The 12408-nt window shown below is 39.3% G+C and overlaps 1 protein-coding gene and 1 pseudogene across 1 annotated transcript in view; one reads left to right on the forward strand and one right to left on the reverse strand.

Annotated features, from left to right (window-relative positions):
- Positions 1-791: 791 nt before the first annotated feature.
- Positions 792-1318, reverse strand: LOC122898974 (annotated as a pseudogene).
- A 3756-nt stretch (positions 1319-5074) lies between these two features.
- The window catches only part of BTAF1 (B-TFIID TATA-box binding protein associated factor 1), a 97241-nt gene continuing 89907 nt past the window's right edge, over positions 5075-12408 (forward strand). The window contains exon 1 of the mRNA XM_044240097.1: positions 5075-5373. Coding sequence (XP_044096032.1) covers positions 5360-5373 — 14 coding nt within the window. The 5' untranslated portion in view covers positions 5075-5359. The remainder of the gene's footprint in view (positions 5374-12408) is intronic.

Raw genomic sequence — 12408 nt, forward strand, 5'->3', positions numbered from 1 at the left:
AAACTGAAACACAGTTGTCTAAGTGATATAGTATACAAAAATAACAGCTTGATTTCCGTGAAGATGCATTTCTCTGCAATTCCTGAATAATTCCAACTTATGCTAACTCTGAGCATAAATGTTTACTCTGGGTTTTAGATATAGTCTCTGAAAAAATGTGTTCTAAACCTTTGCCATCACCTTATGTATATCCAGCCTAATACTGTGATGAAGTTGTTCCTGTTTAAGCCTTTATCCCGATTTTTCTCACACAGCCATTAACACACATTTGTCTTTTTATTTTGTTTACTCCCACTCAACTGTATATTCTGTGTAGGGCCTGATACAGATGTTACTTGATATTATCTAATAACTACTGATGTCAGATAATCCAAGGCCAGTGTTATGCTAAAGTTAAAGTTATTTATGAAAACTCATAGATACTCCATAATTGGTTTACCTTCCTACATGGGAACATATCCAAGAAACCAAAACAGGCTTATTGGTCTGACTCAGCTCTTCCCATTCATCAATCCCTATTCACCAGTGGGGTGGAGAGGGGTTCTTTAACAAAGAATTATGCATAATACCTCTAGCAAACTCAACAAACTTTTTTGTTTTGTTTGTTTGTTTTGTTTTTGGTAGTTAAATGCAGACGTTGGTTTTTTTCCCCATCCTTTCTCTCCTTTTACATGGCAAGTAAAACTCACTGTCCTGGGAGTAGACTCTGCCAACCTTTGGCCAGTGAAGAGGATTCAGAGAAAATAGCGTGACCTTCAATCAGAAAAAGGAGAAGCAACAAAGGAAAATAATTAAGCTGTGGCTATAGTCATGCATTCCCGTGCAAGGTCTCCTCACTTGCCACAGTGGTCACGGTCAACTTCACTTGTTCTCCTGCAGTTGATGGCTTTGTAACCAGTCTCACCATACCTATCGCACTCACTTTGGGGCAGTCTTTTTGAATGTGTCCAAACTGTCCACAAGAATAGCGCTTCTGCTCATCCTTATGGTCACGGTCATGAGCCAGATGGCCTGGTCTGCTACAGCTGTAGCAGAATTGCTCTCTCTCTCAGGATCCTGGCAGTCCTTGTTTATGTGGCCACGTCTACTGCTATTATAGCCAGGCGTCCTCATGAAGACCACAATCATCTGCAAGATAACCAGACTCACCACAGTGATAACAGGTGTCTGGAAAAGATAAGGAACCAAACTGGAAACCTCTACCAAGGTTTCCACCTCTGCCATGGCTTCTTATTCCAAGACCACAGCCTCCACCTGTAGGGCATTCCTGGGCCTCATAGTCAGATCGTCCACACTGGAAATACTCATTACTGCTCATGGCTGCAGTTAGATCTTCAGTATCTGAGCAGGGCTGCAGTGGTGGACACTCAGACACAGGACCAGGAAGGCCTGCCATTGATTTTTTGAAACCACTTTTCTGGTGATAAAGTATAATAGCTAATATTTATTTAGCAGTTAGTATTTTTTAAGTGTATCATATCTTGCTCATTTAATCCTTACCATCACTTTACAGAGTACAGGTTCGTAATCCATTATTTACAATTCTGAAACTGGAAAGGGTCTAAAAACCATATTTAAAAAAAAATCATTTGGCAGCAAACCTGACCTGAACAACTATTTACAGTCTTTGATTTATTCATCTTAGTATGGCTGACTATTCATACCTTTTGCTGCAGAGCTATAAATGTATTTGATTATAGGATGCTGCCCTAGAAGCTGTTGGGGTATGATGTAATACAAGGTATATGAGCTGGATTACTAAATCCAATCAAAACCTAAAATTGAAATCGAAATCTAAAAGAATTCTTAATTCAGAAAACCACCTGGTAGGCATTTCAAATACGCATTGTGGACCAACTGATGATCATAACCATTTTACAGATGAGACACAGAAGTTAAGTCACTCACTCAAGATCATATAGTTAACCAAAAGAAAAATCAATGTAGTTAATAGTATTTTTGCATGTTTATTGTGACAGTCACTTGGTTAAATGCCTTTAATTCATTATCTCATTTAATACTCACTACCACAATAGGAGGTCCTATTATTTTATTTTTTAAGATTTTATTTATTTATTTGACAGAGAGAGAGAGAGAGATCACAAGCAGGCAGAAAGGCAGGCAGAGAGAGAGGGGAAGCAGGCTCCCCACCAAGCAGAGAGCCTGATTCGGTACTCCATCCCAGGACCTTGAGATCATGACCCCAGCCGAAGGCAGAGGCTTAACCCACTGAGCCACCCAGGTGTCCCAGGAGGTGCTATTATTATTCCCATTTCACAGATGAAGGAACTGAAGCTTAGAAGGGTACAACTCAACAGCTGTGTTAAATGTGGTGAGGAAGGATTTAAAAACAAGATAGACATCAATATATTTTATTATTACACTACCCTTGCAAACCTATGATACTAGCCATTTCCTGTCTTCTAAATGTTATTTTGAACTATATATCTACTTACCTCTGAATATTAAAGAGAAAGATTTCTTTTTTTTTTTTAAAGATTTTATTTATTTATTTGACAGACAGAGATCACAAGCAGGCAGAGAGGCAGGCAGAGAGAGGGAGGAAGCAGGCTCCCCGCTGAGCAGAGAGCCCGATGCGGGGCTCGATCCCAGGACTCTGAGATCATGACCTGAGCCGAAGGCAGCGGCTTAACCCACTGAGCCACCCAGGCGCCCCTAAAGAGAAAGATTTCTTTTTTTTTTTTTAAGATTTTATTTATTTACTTGACAGAGAGAAATCACAAGTAGATGGAGAGGCAGGCAGAGAGAGAGAGGGAAGCAGGCTCCCCGCTGAGCAGAGAGCCCGACGCGGGACTCAATCCCAGGACCCTGAGATCATGACCCGAGCCGAAGGCAGCGGCCCAACCCACTGAGCCACCCAGGCGCCCAAGAGAAAGATTTCTGATCAGATTATTTTATTCACATGTTAAAGCTCTCCTATGACTTCCTACTGCATCTAAGTAAAATCCAAATTCCTTACAATGGCCTCTACTAGTTCATCTCTCCACACAGCAGACTTCCCTTAGGCTTTTACACTTCCTCTACCTGGAATTCTCCCCAGATCTTCACACAGCTGGCTCCCCACTGTTTTTCAGGCCTGAGGTTAAGTGCCTCCTTGTTTTTTCCCTAATTACCCAGTCTAGAGTCTCTAATCATCCTATTTATCCCATCATTCTGCTTTACATGAAATATAAACATGACATTTTCTTGTTTACCTGTTTACCCTTTTTCCTTCCATTAGGATGTAAGTTCAACCAAATGAGTACCCTGAAGTTCCAATCTCTAGTAGAGTTTGGCAAACGGTAGGTATTAATTTTGGTTGAATAAATGAATGTAGTACACAATCAGTTAAGTAGTACCTGCTTTTTTGTTTCATTGGTGGGAAATATATTGAGAAGGGGGTGTGAGAAGACTGTGAAATGTGAAGATACTTGAACATCAGCTTAATTGGATTTTGTCTAACAGTACAAACAGTGCCTAGTGAAGTGTTAGACACAGAGCGGATGCCATATATATTTACTGAATGAATGAACAACAGTAAGTATTACTAACTTGGATCGTGGGCAAATTAAACTTTCTGAGCTTAGTTTCCTTACCTCTAAATTAAAGATTAATAGGGTGCTTGGATTGCTCTGTTAGTAGGGCATGTGACTCTTGATCTTGGGGTTGTGAGTTTGAGCCCCATGCTGGGTGTAGAGATTACTTAAATATAAAATCTCAAAAAAAAATAAATTGAAGGTTAAAACTTACTTTACCGGTTGGCCTAGAAATTATAGGAGATAAATCGTGCCAAATGCTTACCACATAGCATGAACTTGTTTGTTTCTTTTCCCTTACATTTATATACTACTTTATGCTTTACAAAGCTCTTGTAAGCTTTCCTAGATACATGACATCATTTTATTCCCATAACCTTCTATAGTACTTCTCACTAGCTTCATTTTATAGATGAAAAGCAGACTCATGTGTTGAGACATAGATTCTTCAGGTAATGAGAAGCCAGTGGGCAAATTTTATACCCAGAGTGACATGATAAAAGCAGTGGTTTTGTGTGTGTGTTTTAAAGATTTTATTTATTTATTGGTTAGAGCACAAGCAGGGAGAGCGGCAGACAGGGAGAGGAGCAGGCTCTCAGCTAAACAGAAGCCTGAGGTGGGGCTCATTCCCAGGACGCTGGGGTCATGACCCCAGCAGAAGGCAGCCGCTTAATCAGGCACCCCCAAAGCAGGTTTTTCTTTTTCCTTTTTTTTTAGTATATGTGCTGCCGAAGCGAGCACTTTCCTTTTTTTTTTTAATTCGGATCTGTTAGCGGCCTCAAGATGGACTTGACTTTAAAAGCTGGAGAAACAATACCTTAGCTACTATCATAAAAATCAAGTTTAAGATGGTAAGGACTTGCACTAAGTGACCGAAGAATGTTTAAAAGACTAATGAGTTAAGCAACTCAATAGCCAGATAAGCCGCCAAAAAAAAAAAAAAAAAAAAAGAAAAAGAAAAAAGAAAAAAGAAAAAAAGTCGTGGTGGGGGCTGGGAATTTTTACACGGGACTGAGAAAATCATCGTTTTTTATCTATAACATAGACAGCTGAGAAAACAAACTGGGTTTGGCAAAATAGCTGGCAGAAGACCTTCCCTATGATAGCAATGCAGAACTTCTGGCGAATATGGCTAACATTGGAGCCGTGCCCTAAGTGCCCCAGCAGATCTTCCCTGCTTTCACCCCTCCCACTGGCATCGCCCCCCTCGAATAGAGAACCTAAGGTCTTCGGGATCGTGTTTTCTCTAGCAGTCTGGTTGGATAAGGACCAGGACAGTAAGGAATTAGATACCAAGTTTTTTGAATTTCTAGAGTCTTGGCTAAATCGCCTTTCTTTTCTTCTCTAGGAAATAAGGGTACCCTTATTTATCCTTCCTGTCTCGTTAACGACAGATAACCACAAACTTTTTCTTTCGGGTGCACGCAGCCGAACAGAAACTACGCTCACGCCTTGCCCTCACTCGCACAGAGGAGGCCGTGGCGGGGAGCTGACGTCACTTCCGGCGCGCTGACGCTCAGTCCAGCGTGCCGACGCCTGCGTCAGCAAAGAGCGGGGCTGGGGGCCCCCGGTTTGAAGTCGTGCGGGTCGGAGGACTGCCGCCTCCGCCGCCGCCTCAGACCCTTGCTCCCCGGCCGCGGCGGGGACGAATTCGGGCAGGCGGCGGGGCAGATGTTCAAGGGCTCACGGCGGGACGCCCCGCGCCGCACCGGCCCTCTTCTCTGACCGGGGCCTGGGCCTTCGTCGCTCTGCTCTCTGGAAACTAGCGCCTCAGCGGTGCGGCGCGTAGCTCGCGGGGAGATCCGAACCGCCGGCGCCCGGCCATGGCGGTCTCCAGGTGGGTCTCGTTCCTTAAGAGAAGACAGGAAGGTAGCCCAGGCGAGGCATGGTCTCCTCTCGGTGCCCTCACTCCCAGAAAGGAGCGGTTCCCATTGTCACTGGGCTTGGGCGCCTTCTTCCACAGACTTCGGAGTTCGCTTCTCGGTCTCTGAGGGTTTGGGCTTCAGAAACGTCTTTTTCTTGTGCTCTGTGCCACGTTAGAACTAGTTTTTCTCTTTCCTCACCATGCTTCGCTTCTCTGGTTTCTCTTCCCCCTTTCAGTTCTAGAGCCTGTTACCTCTCTTAGTGCTTCTAAGGCTGATCCCTAACCTCCATTTCATGGGAAAACTTGGTAGTAACTGTCGAGGTCTGGGGGATTTGAATTACTATTATCCAAGTGAACTTCTAATTATATTAGAAATTATTTATGGCTTTAAGGATATGTTCTTTCCTGAGGACATTTTTCTTAGAGTATAATTCTTTTGTTTAGCAGTAAACATTCAGTCGTCAGCATTGAAATTTCTGGCAAGTTATTGTATTAGCAACGTCTTTCCTAACTAAGGCGTGAAAGATATCATAAATTTTGTTATTTTAAAATGTTACCGATCAACAGAAACGTCTGGGAAAACTGTAGAAAAGCCAATAAGACGTATAGCTATGGGAGGAAAGTCCTTTCCTCCAATATGACAAGAAGCGTGGGAAAACTTTTTGTTTTGATTGATTTTGAAAATGTCAGTAGGGGATGGTCCTTCTGATGTTACCAGTCAGGAATCACCAAGTTCGCTGGAGTTGATGAGGTAAGTGTTCATGGGAACTGGGTTTTTCTGTCAAATAGACTAAAGGAAGCAATGACAGTTAAGAAAATAAATAGTTTTCATTCATTTTTCACAATAAGTTGAAATTCATTCTCTTGACACAGTAGGTGCTCAAGCAAGCTGTTTTGCAAGCCAAAAGGGTAACCCATTCCTCACAGACTCACTAGATAACTGATGAAATAGTGTGTGGGAGAAGTCCATGGGAGTTGGTTTAAGGGGGTTGCTAGATACCTGTAGGAGAGAGCATCTAATTTTTATTTCATACATTAATTGAATCCAGTCATTGTGAGGAAAGTCTTATTTTGTGATATATAAAATTACCTTGAGAGAATAAAGTGGTAGTTTAACTTTTTGTAAATACTGAAAAGTGTATCTTCTCTAATTTGTTACCTTCTGTATAAATATATATAGGTTATAAATACATTGATACAGCAACTTAATATGAGATTTGTTTATTAGGTGATACAGTGTTTAAGAGAATGAGTAGCTCCTGGGACTCCACTTGGTGGAGCATGTGGCTCTTGATCTAGGGGTGGCAGTTCAAGCCCCATGTTGGGTGGAGAGTTTACTTAATAAAAATATTAAAAATCAAGATTAGCTCTTGAAATTCCTCTTAGAGCAGACTGTTTTCACAGTATTGGATATAGCTTTATAGAGACAAAATGAAAGTATTTAAAGAGAAACTGATCTGCTTGGCCTTTGCTAATCTATTTACAGAAGTTTAAGGCATGTAAATTTCTCAATGAATTCTGGGTTTTGAAAGCTACTGCCTTTTGTTCTTGACACTGGATTTCAAAGGGTAGTGCTCTTTTTTATGTAGATTTTTTGGCCAAAATTCTGTTAAATCCTAAAAAAACAAAACAAAGTCTGTCATGGTTTTAGGTAAAAGCTACTCCTGTGTATAATTTAGTAATATCAGGGTCCAAGAAAGACACTTTTGAGACACCTTCTGTGTTTTGGGGGATACTGTCAGTTCTCGCCTTTTTTTCATTTCCTTTTTCTTTTTCTTTCTTTCTTTTTTTTTTTTTTTTTAAAGATTTTACTTATTTATTTGACAGAGAGAGACACAACAAGAGAGGGAACACAAGCAGGGGGAGTGGGAGAGGAAGAAGCAGGCTTCCCGCTGAGTAGGCAGCATGATGTAGGGGTCAATCCCAAGACCCAGAGATCATGACCTGAGCTAAAGGCAGCTGCTTAACGACTGAGCCACCCACACGCCCTAGCTCTTATTTTTTTTTTTATTAGAAGATTCACTTCGAACAGCAAACTTTAATTTCAAGCTGCTCTTTTCCATACACTAAGCATGTTTCTTTACTAACTGAATTTTCTTTCTTATTGGTGTATGCTTGTAGAATACAGACTTATTTGAATTTTTTTTTTTTTTTTGACAGAGAAATCACAAGTAGGCAGAGAGGCAGTCAGAGAGAGAGGGAGGGAAGCAGGCTCCCTGCTGAGCAGAGAGCCCGACGCGGGACTCGATCCCAGGACTCTGAGATCATGACCCGAGCCGAAGGCAGCGGCTTAACCCACTGAGCCACCCAGGCGCCCCCTTATTTGAATATTTTATGCAGAATAGGTAGACGATAGCTCAAGAGATAAAAATTATATTTGCCAGAAACCAATCTAAAATATTTTTTTGCACTGTAATATTTTTAGGACCTTGTAAATATTTCCAACAGAAGGGAAGTGGTTAGTTAGTATCATCATTCCCTCAATTGCCAGGTTCAGGAATCTGGGAATAATAAATAATTTTTCCCTCTCCTCTTCCCGCCAATCCAGCCAGTTACCAAACCCAATCCTGTTAGTCTATTTTTCTAATCTTTCTCTGGCCAGTTGTCTTTCTTTCCATACCAGTTACCACAATCTTGCTCCGTGCCACCATCATCTCTGATCCAAGACACCTGCAAACAGCAGCCACTTGTTCTTCCTGCCTCCCATGGCATCTCTAATTTTTTCTTCACTTCAGCCATATTTTGCTAATATGCAAATGTAATGTCTTTTTTTTTTTTTTTTTGGTTAAAACCTTTAGATGTTTTCTTTTGCCTTGGCATATAGTCCAAATTCTGTAACAGACTTATCTTACTAGGTTCTTTGTGATCTGGTTTCTGCTTCACCTTGTGTCAGGTTCTCTCCATCTTTCTCCCTTTCATTTTGAATCTGTTCTCACCTTCCATTCTTTACGTCTGGAACATTCCTTTTTTGCCCTCCCACCACTCACCCCAAGTCTGGGTAACCTTAGTTTTGGAGTATAAGTTTATATGTCACTTTGGGAAGCTGTCTCTGGTTTTACCTCATCTGAGTTACTTGCACCAATATGTACTTCTCTCAGTCATTATATATTTCATAATTGCATAATTGTTCTCCCTGCTTGGATTTAGGTATGCTCTGGAGAGAAGGGAGTATGTCTGATCTTTCTCTTCCCAGGAGAGTGCTTGGGTCCTAGTAGGTCCTCTACACTCCTTTTTAAACGAATGAGTGATTTTGTTTCTTGTTTTAGTAGCTGTCATAATTTTACCATAGTTTATGAATGTAGTAGAATATTCCCAGGGTTTTTTCTGTGAGTCCTTAATAGTTCAGCTATAGTTTTTCCTTAGGAAGACAAACTTTCGCTATACCTTTGAATATTAGCCAGGATTATAATTTTAAAAAACACAATTTTATCAGAACTATTTTTAAAAAGTCTATAGCATATTGAATTCTGTGATAGTGTGGCCTTTTATAATCCAAATTAGATATAATACAACTTTGCACTCTGTGTGATCAAATTTTTTAGACCCTGCTTATAGTTTTTATAACGGTCTAGTTTTATCATACTTTGAATTGTAAGAATGTGGCAAAATTATCAAATACACGGTCAACTCTTGATTTTTGGGAGAGTTAAATCTTGCAAACAAATAAACTTTGAAACTCTTTAAAATTGCAGATATAGTTATAGCATTTGAAGTTCTGTAAAATGCAGTGAAGTACTACTGAAAAATGTATGACTCCTTTAGACCCTTAATAAGAGACAAATATACAAATGTAGGAGTAGAGAGCAATGTTGCCCTTGAGATATGAATGTTGGAAGGTCAGCTTAGTTCATTTACTAGCTACTTACTCCCACAAAACCAACTTCAGGAAAAAGACAAATTATATAAACAGTTTTCAGTGTTGCTTGCAAATAATTGAAATAGTAATAGTTAAATATCTTTTAAAATTTTTTATTTTTTTTTACTATGGTTAGCGAACGTATAGCATCGTTAGCTTTTTCTTTTCTTTTCTTTTTTAAGATTTTATTTGTCAGAGATTAAGAGAGAAAGCACAAGCAGGGGAATGGCAGAGAAAGGGAGAAGCAGGTTCCCACTGACCAGACAGCCTGAGGTGAGGCTTGATCCTAGGAACCTGGGATCATGACCTAACTGAAGGCAGATGCTTAATCAACTGAGCCACCCAGGTGCCGCACTGTTAAATCTTTGAATAATGCTGTCTTGCTTTGTGAGCCTTTCTACGGTTGGGGTTGGGCCATCAACAGTAAAGACAGCCTTAGAGGAACTGTTAAGATATGTTTATTACAGAAGATGGTGAATTTGTGACATTGTTGAGTACCGTGACTTACTACACGTTTGTTTGTTTGTGTGTGTTTAAGACTGTTTTTCATACCTTTGCCAGATTATGCCATAACTGGTTGAGGTGACTTTTGTGTATTGATTAGCTAATAGGAACATAGTTTTCCTTTGATCATACAAATTTAAAAATATTCTTCTTCAGTGATCTAAGCTATAGAGGCCATGTCTAAAATGTCTAGACAGTAGTTATGATTTGACTGCATTATTAGAAACTTTCTCAGGTCTGTGACATTTTTGCATTTGAAAATAATGCAATGTTCAGAAAGATTTCTGGAAAAAAGGGAGCACACCCTCTTATGGAAGAAACAAATTGCTACATTTGATCAGAACTTTGCTCAGTTTTGTTAATTCTCTTTGTATTGCTGATACTGTAGAGAAACATTGTTTCAATAGTCCTGTTCTACCAAACACAAGGAAGTTTCTTGAGGGGGAGGTTCCAGTGGATCCTTCCTGCTGATGGAGAAATGATAAAATGATCTTGATGATCTCTAGGACAGCTCAGGTTTCTTGTGTTTGTTAGGCCTCTTCCTCCGTTACTGCTAATTTCAATCAATTATAGGATTGACAGAACTGTTACAAATATTAATATGTCAAATTTTCATAATTAAAAGCCAGGAAAGGTAGAAGAGGTATATGGAAGCTTTTTCATTTCAGTCTGTATGGCAAATGCCTCCCTATTTCTTTGCTTTATTCCTCAGGGTACTTATATAAAGCATTTTGTTGTTTGGTTTTTAAATTATGGTAAAATACATATAACATAAAATTCACCATTTTAACCATTTTAAAGTGCACAGTTCTGTATGAACTTTTAAAATAACAGATATTTCTTTTGAAGAACCTAGATTTTATCTTTAAAGTCATGCAAAAGGCTGTAGCTTGATGGGTGGATCAAGAGTAGAGGTTAGAAAAAAAATGTCCTAAAGAAAATAACTGTTCGGTTGTACTATTTCAGCATTGATTTAATGACTAGTTATAGAATGCTTTCTATGTTCTAGGTACTAGAGATACAGCAGAGAACAAAGACAGAGTCCCCATTTAAAAAAAAAAAATTAAAGATTTTATTTGTTTCAGAGAGTGTGAGTACAAGCGTGATGGGGGAGGGAGAAGCAGACTTCCTGCTGACCAGGGAGCCCAGTGCTGGGATTGATAACAAGGTCCTGGGATCATGACCTCAGCTGTAGGCAGACACTTAACCAACTGAGCCACCCATGTGCCCCTAGAGTCCCTATTTTAAGGAATTAATGTTCTAGTGTGGAAGTAAGGGAATACAGTTTATTCTGGCATGCACCTGGCTTTGCACCTGGCTTTCATGTGGTTTCACATCTTCATATTGATTCTCAGTGTACTGTGTGGTGTCTTACTGTTCCTTGTTGAAAGAATATAACATTAGCATAGTTTCAGATTACCCACAATATAAATTAGAGGGTATATATTTAAAAACATCAGTCTAGAGAATTTCTTTGAAATTGTTTATTTTGACCATAACTTTCTTACTTAATGATAATATGTGAAACTTACTACAGTGTTTATATTAGATATTTACTTTCTTTTCTTATTCCCTAAGTCACACAGAAAAGTAAAAAAATTCAAATAGTTTCTGTTTTAAATTTTACTGTACTTTTGTTAAATGTAAAAAAAGCATTACAAAATGGTTAAGGTTAAGGTTAACATAGCTTTCCTTGTGAAGTGTTCTACTTGTTGACCTTATATTGTTTTCCAAAGAGATTAAGTTTAAATTTATTCTAAGAATACGGAGGTCGGAAGTAGATCGAAGAAGTTATATTTATACCTTTTTTTTTTTATATTTATACTTTTTAAAAAAATCTCTGCTCCCCAATGTGGGCTTAAACTCATGATGCTGACATGAGTTGCTTGTTCTAGTGACTGAGCCAGCTAGGCACCCCTATACTTTTTTTTTTTTTTTTAAATTTTCAAATGGTTTAGGAATGGAAATGCAGCATGTACTTGTTTGCTAATGATGAAGTAGTAACCTAGGACATAGTTCAAAATGCCTATGATTTCTTTTTGTATCTTTTTATATGTTTATTTCATGAATTATCATAATGCAAATAGCTGAAGAGAAGAGGGGTTAGATTGCAGCTGCCAGCATAATCTCTGCAAACTTTCATGTTCTCTTTCCTTTTTCTAAAGATTTTATTTATTTATTTGACAGAGAGAGATCACAAGTAGGCAGAGAGGCAGGCAGAGAGAGAGGAGGAAGCAGGCTCCCTGCTGAGCAGAGAGCCCGATGTGGGACTCGATCCCAGGACCCTGAGATCATGACCCGAGCCGAAGGCAGCGGCTTAACCCACTGAGCCACCCAGGTGCCCCTCTTTCCTTTTTCTAGTCAGTCTTTAGAGCAATTGCCTGAAGTCATAGTTTGGTAAACAAAATGTGAATCGTCTTGTATAATTCTCTCTGAATTAAAATCCAGATTGAAAATGGGCAGATTTCTTATCAGTAAATTCATAAGCAGTAGATATTGTCAAATATAATTGCCTTATATTTTATTTAAATTATTCTTCCAGTCTTTGGTACCTTTCATACAGCTTGACATCTATTCCCTCTTTCTCCTCCATCTATCTATCCTTCAAAGAATGAAGAATGGCATTTTTTTCCTACTAGCTGTTCTGC

This window comes from Neovison vison, chromosome 2 (genome assembly GCF_020171115.1).
Source record: "Neovison vison isolate M4711 chromosome 2, ASM_NN_V1, whole genome shotgun sequence".
NCBI classification, from domain to species: Eukaryota; Metazoa; Chordata; class Mammalia; order Carnivora; family Mustelidae; genus Neogale; species Neogale vison.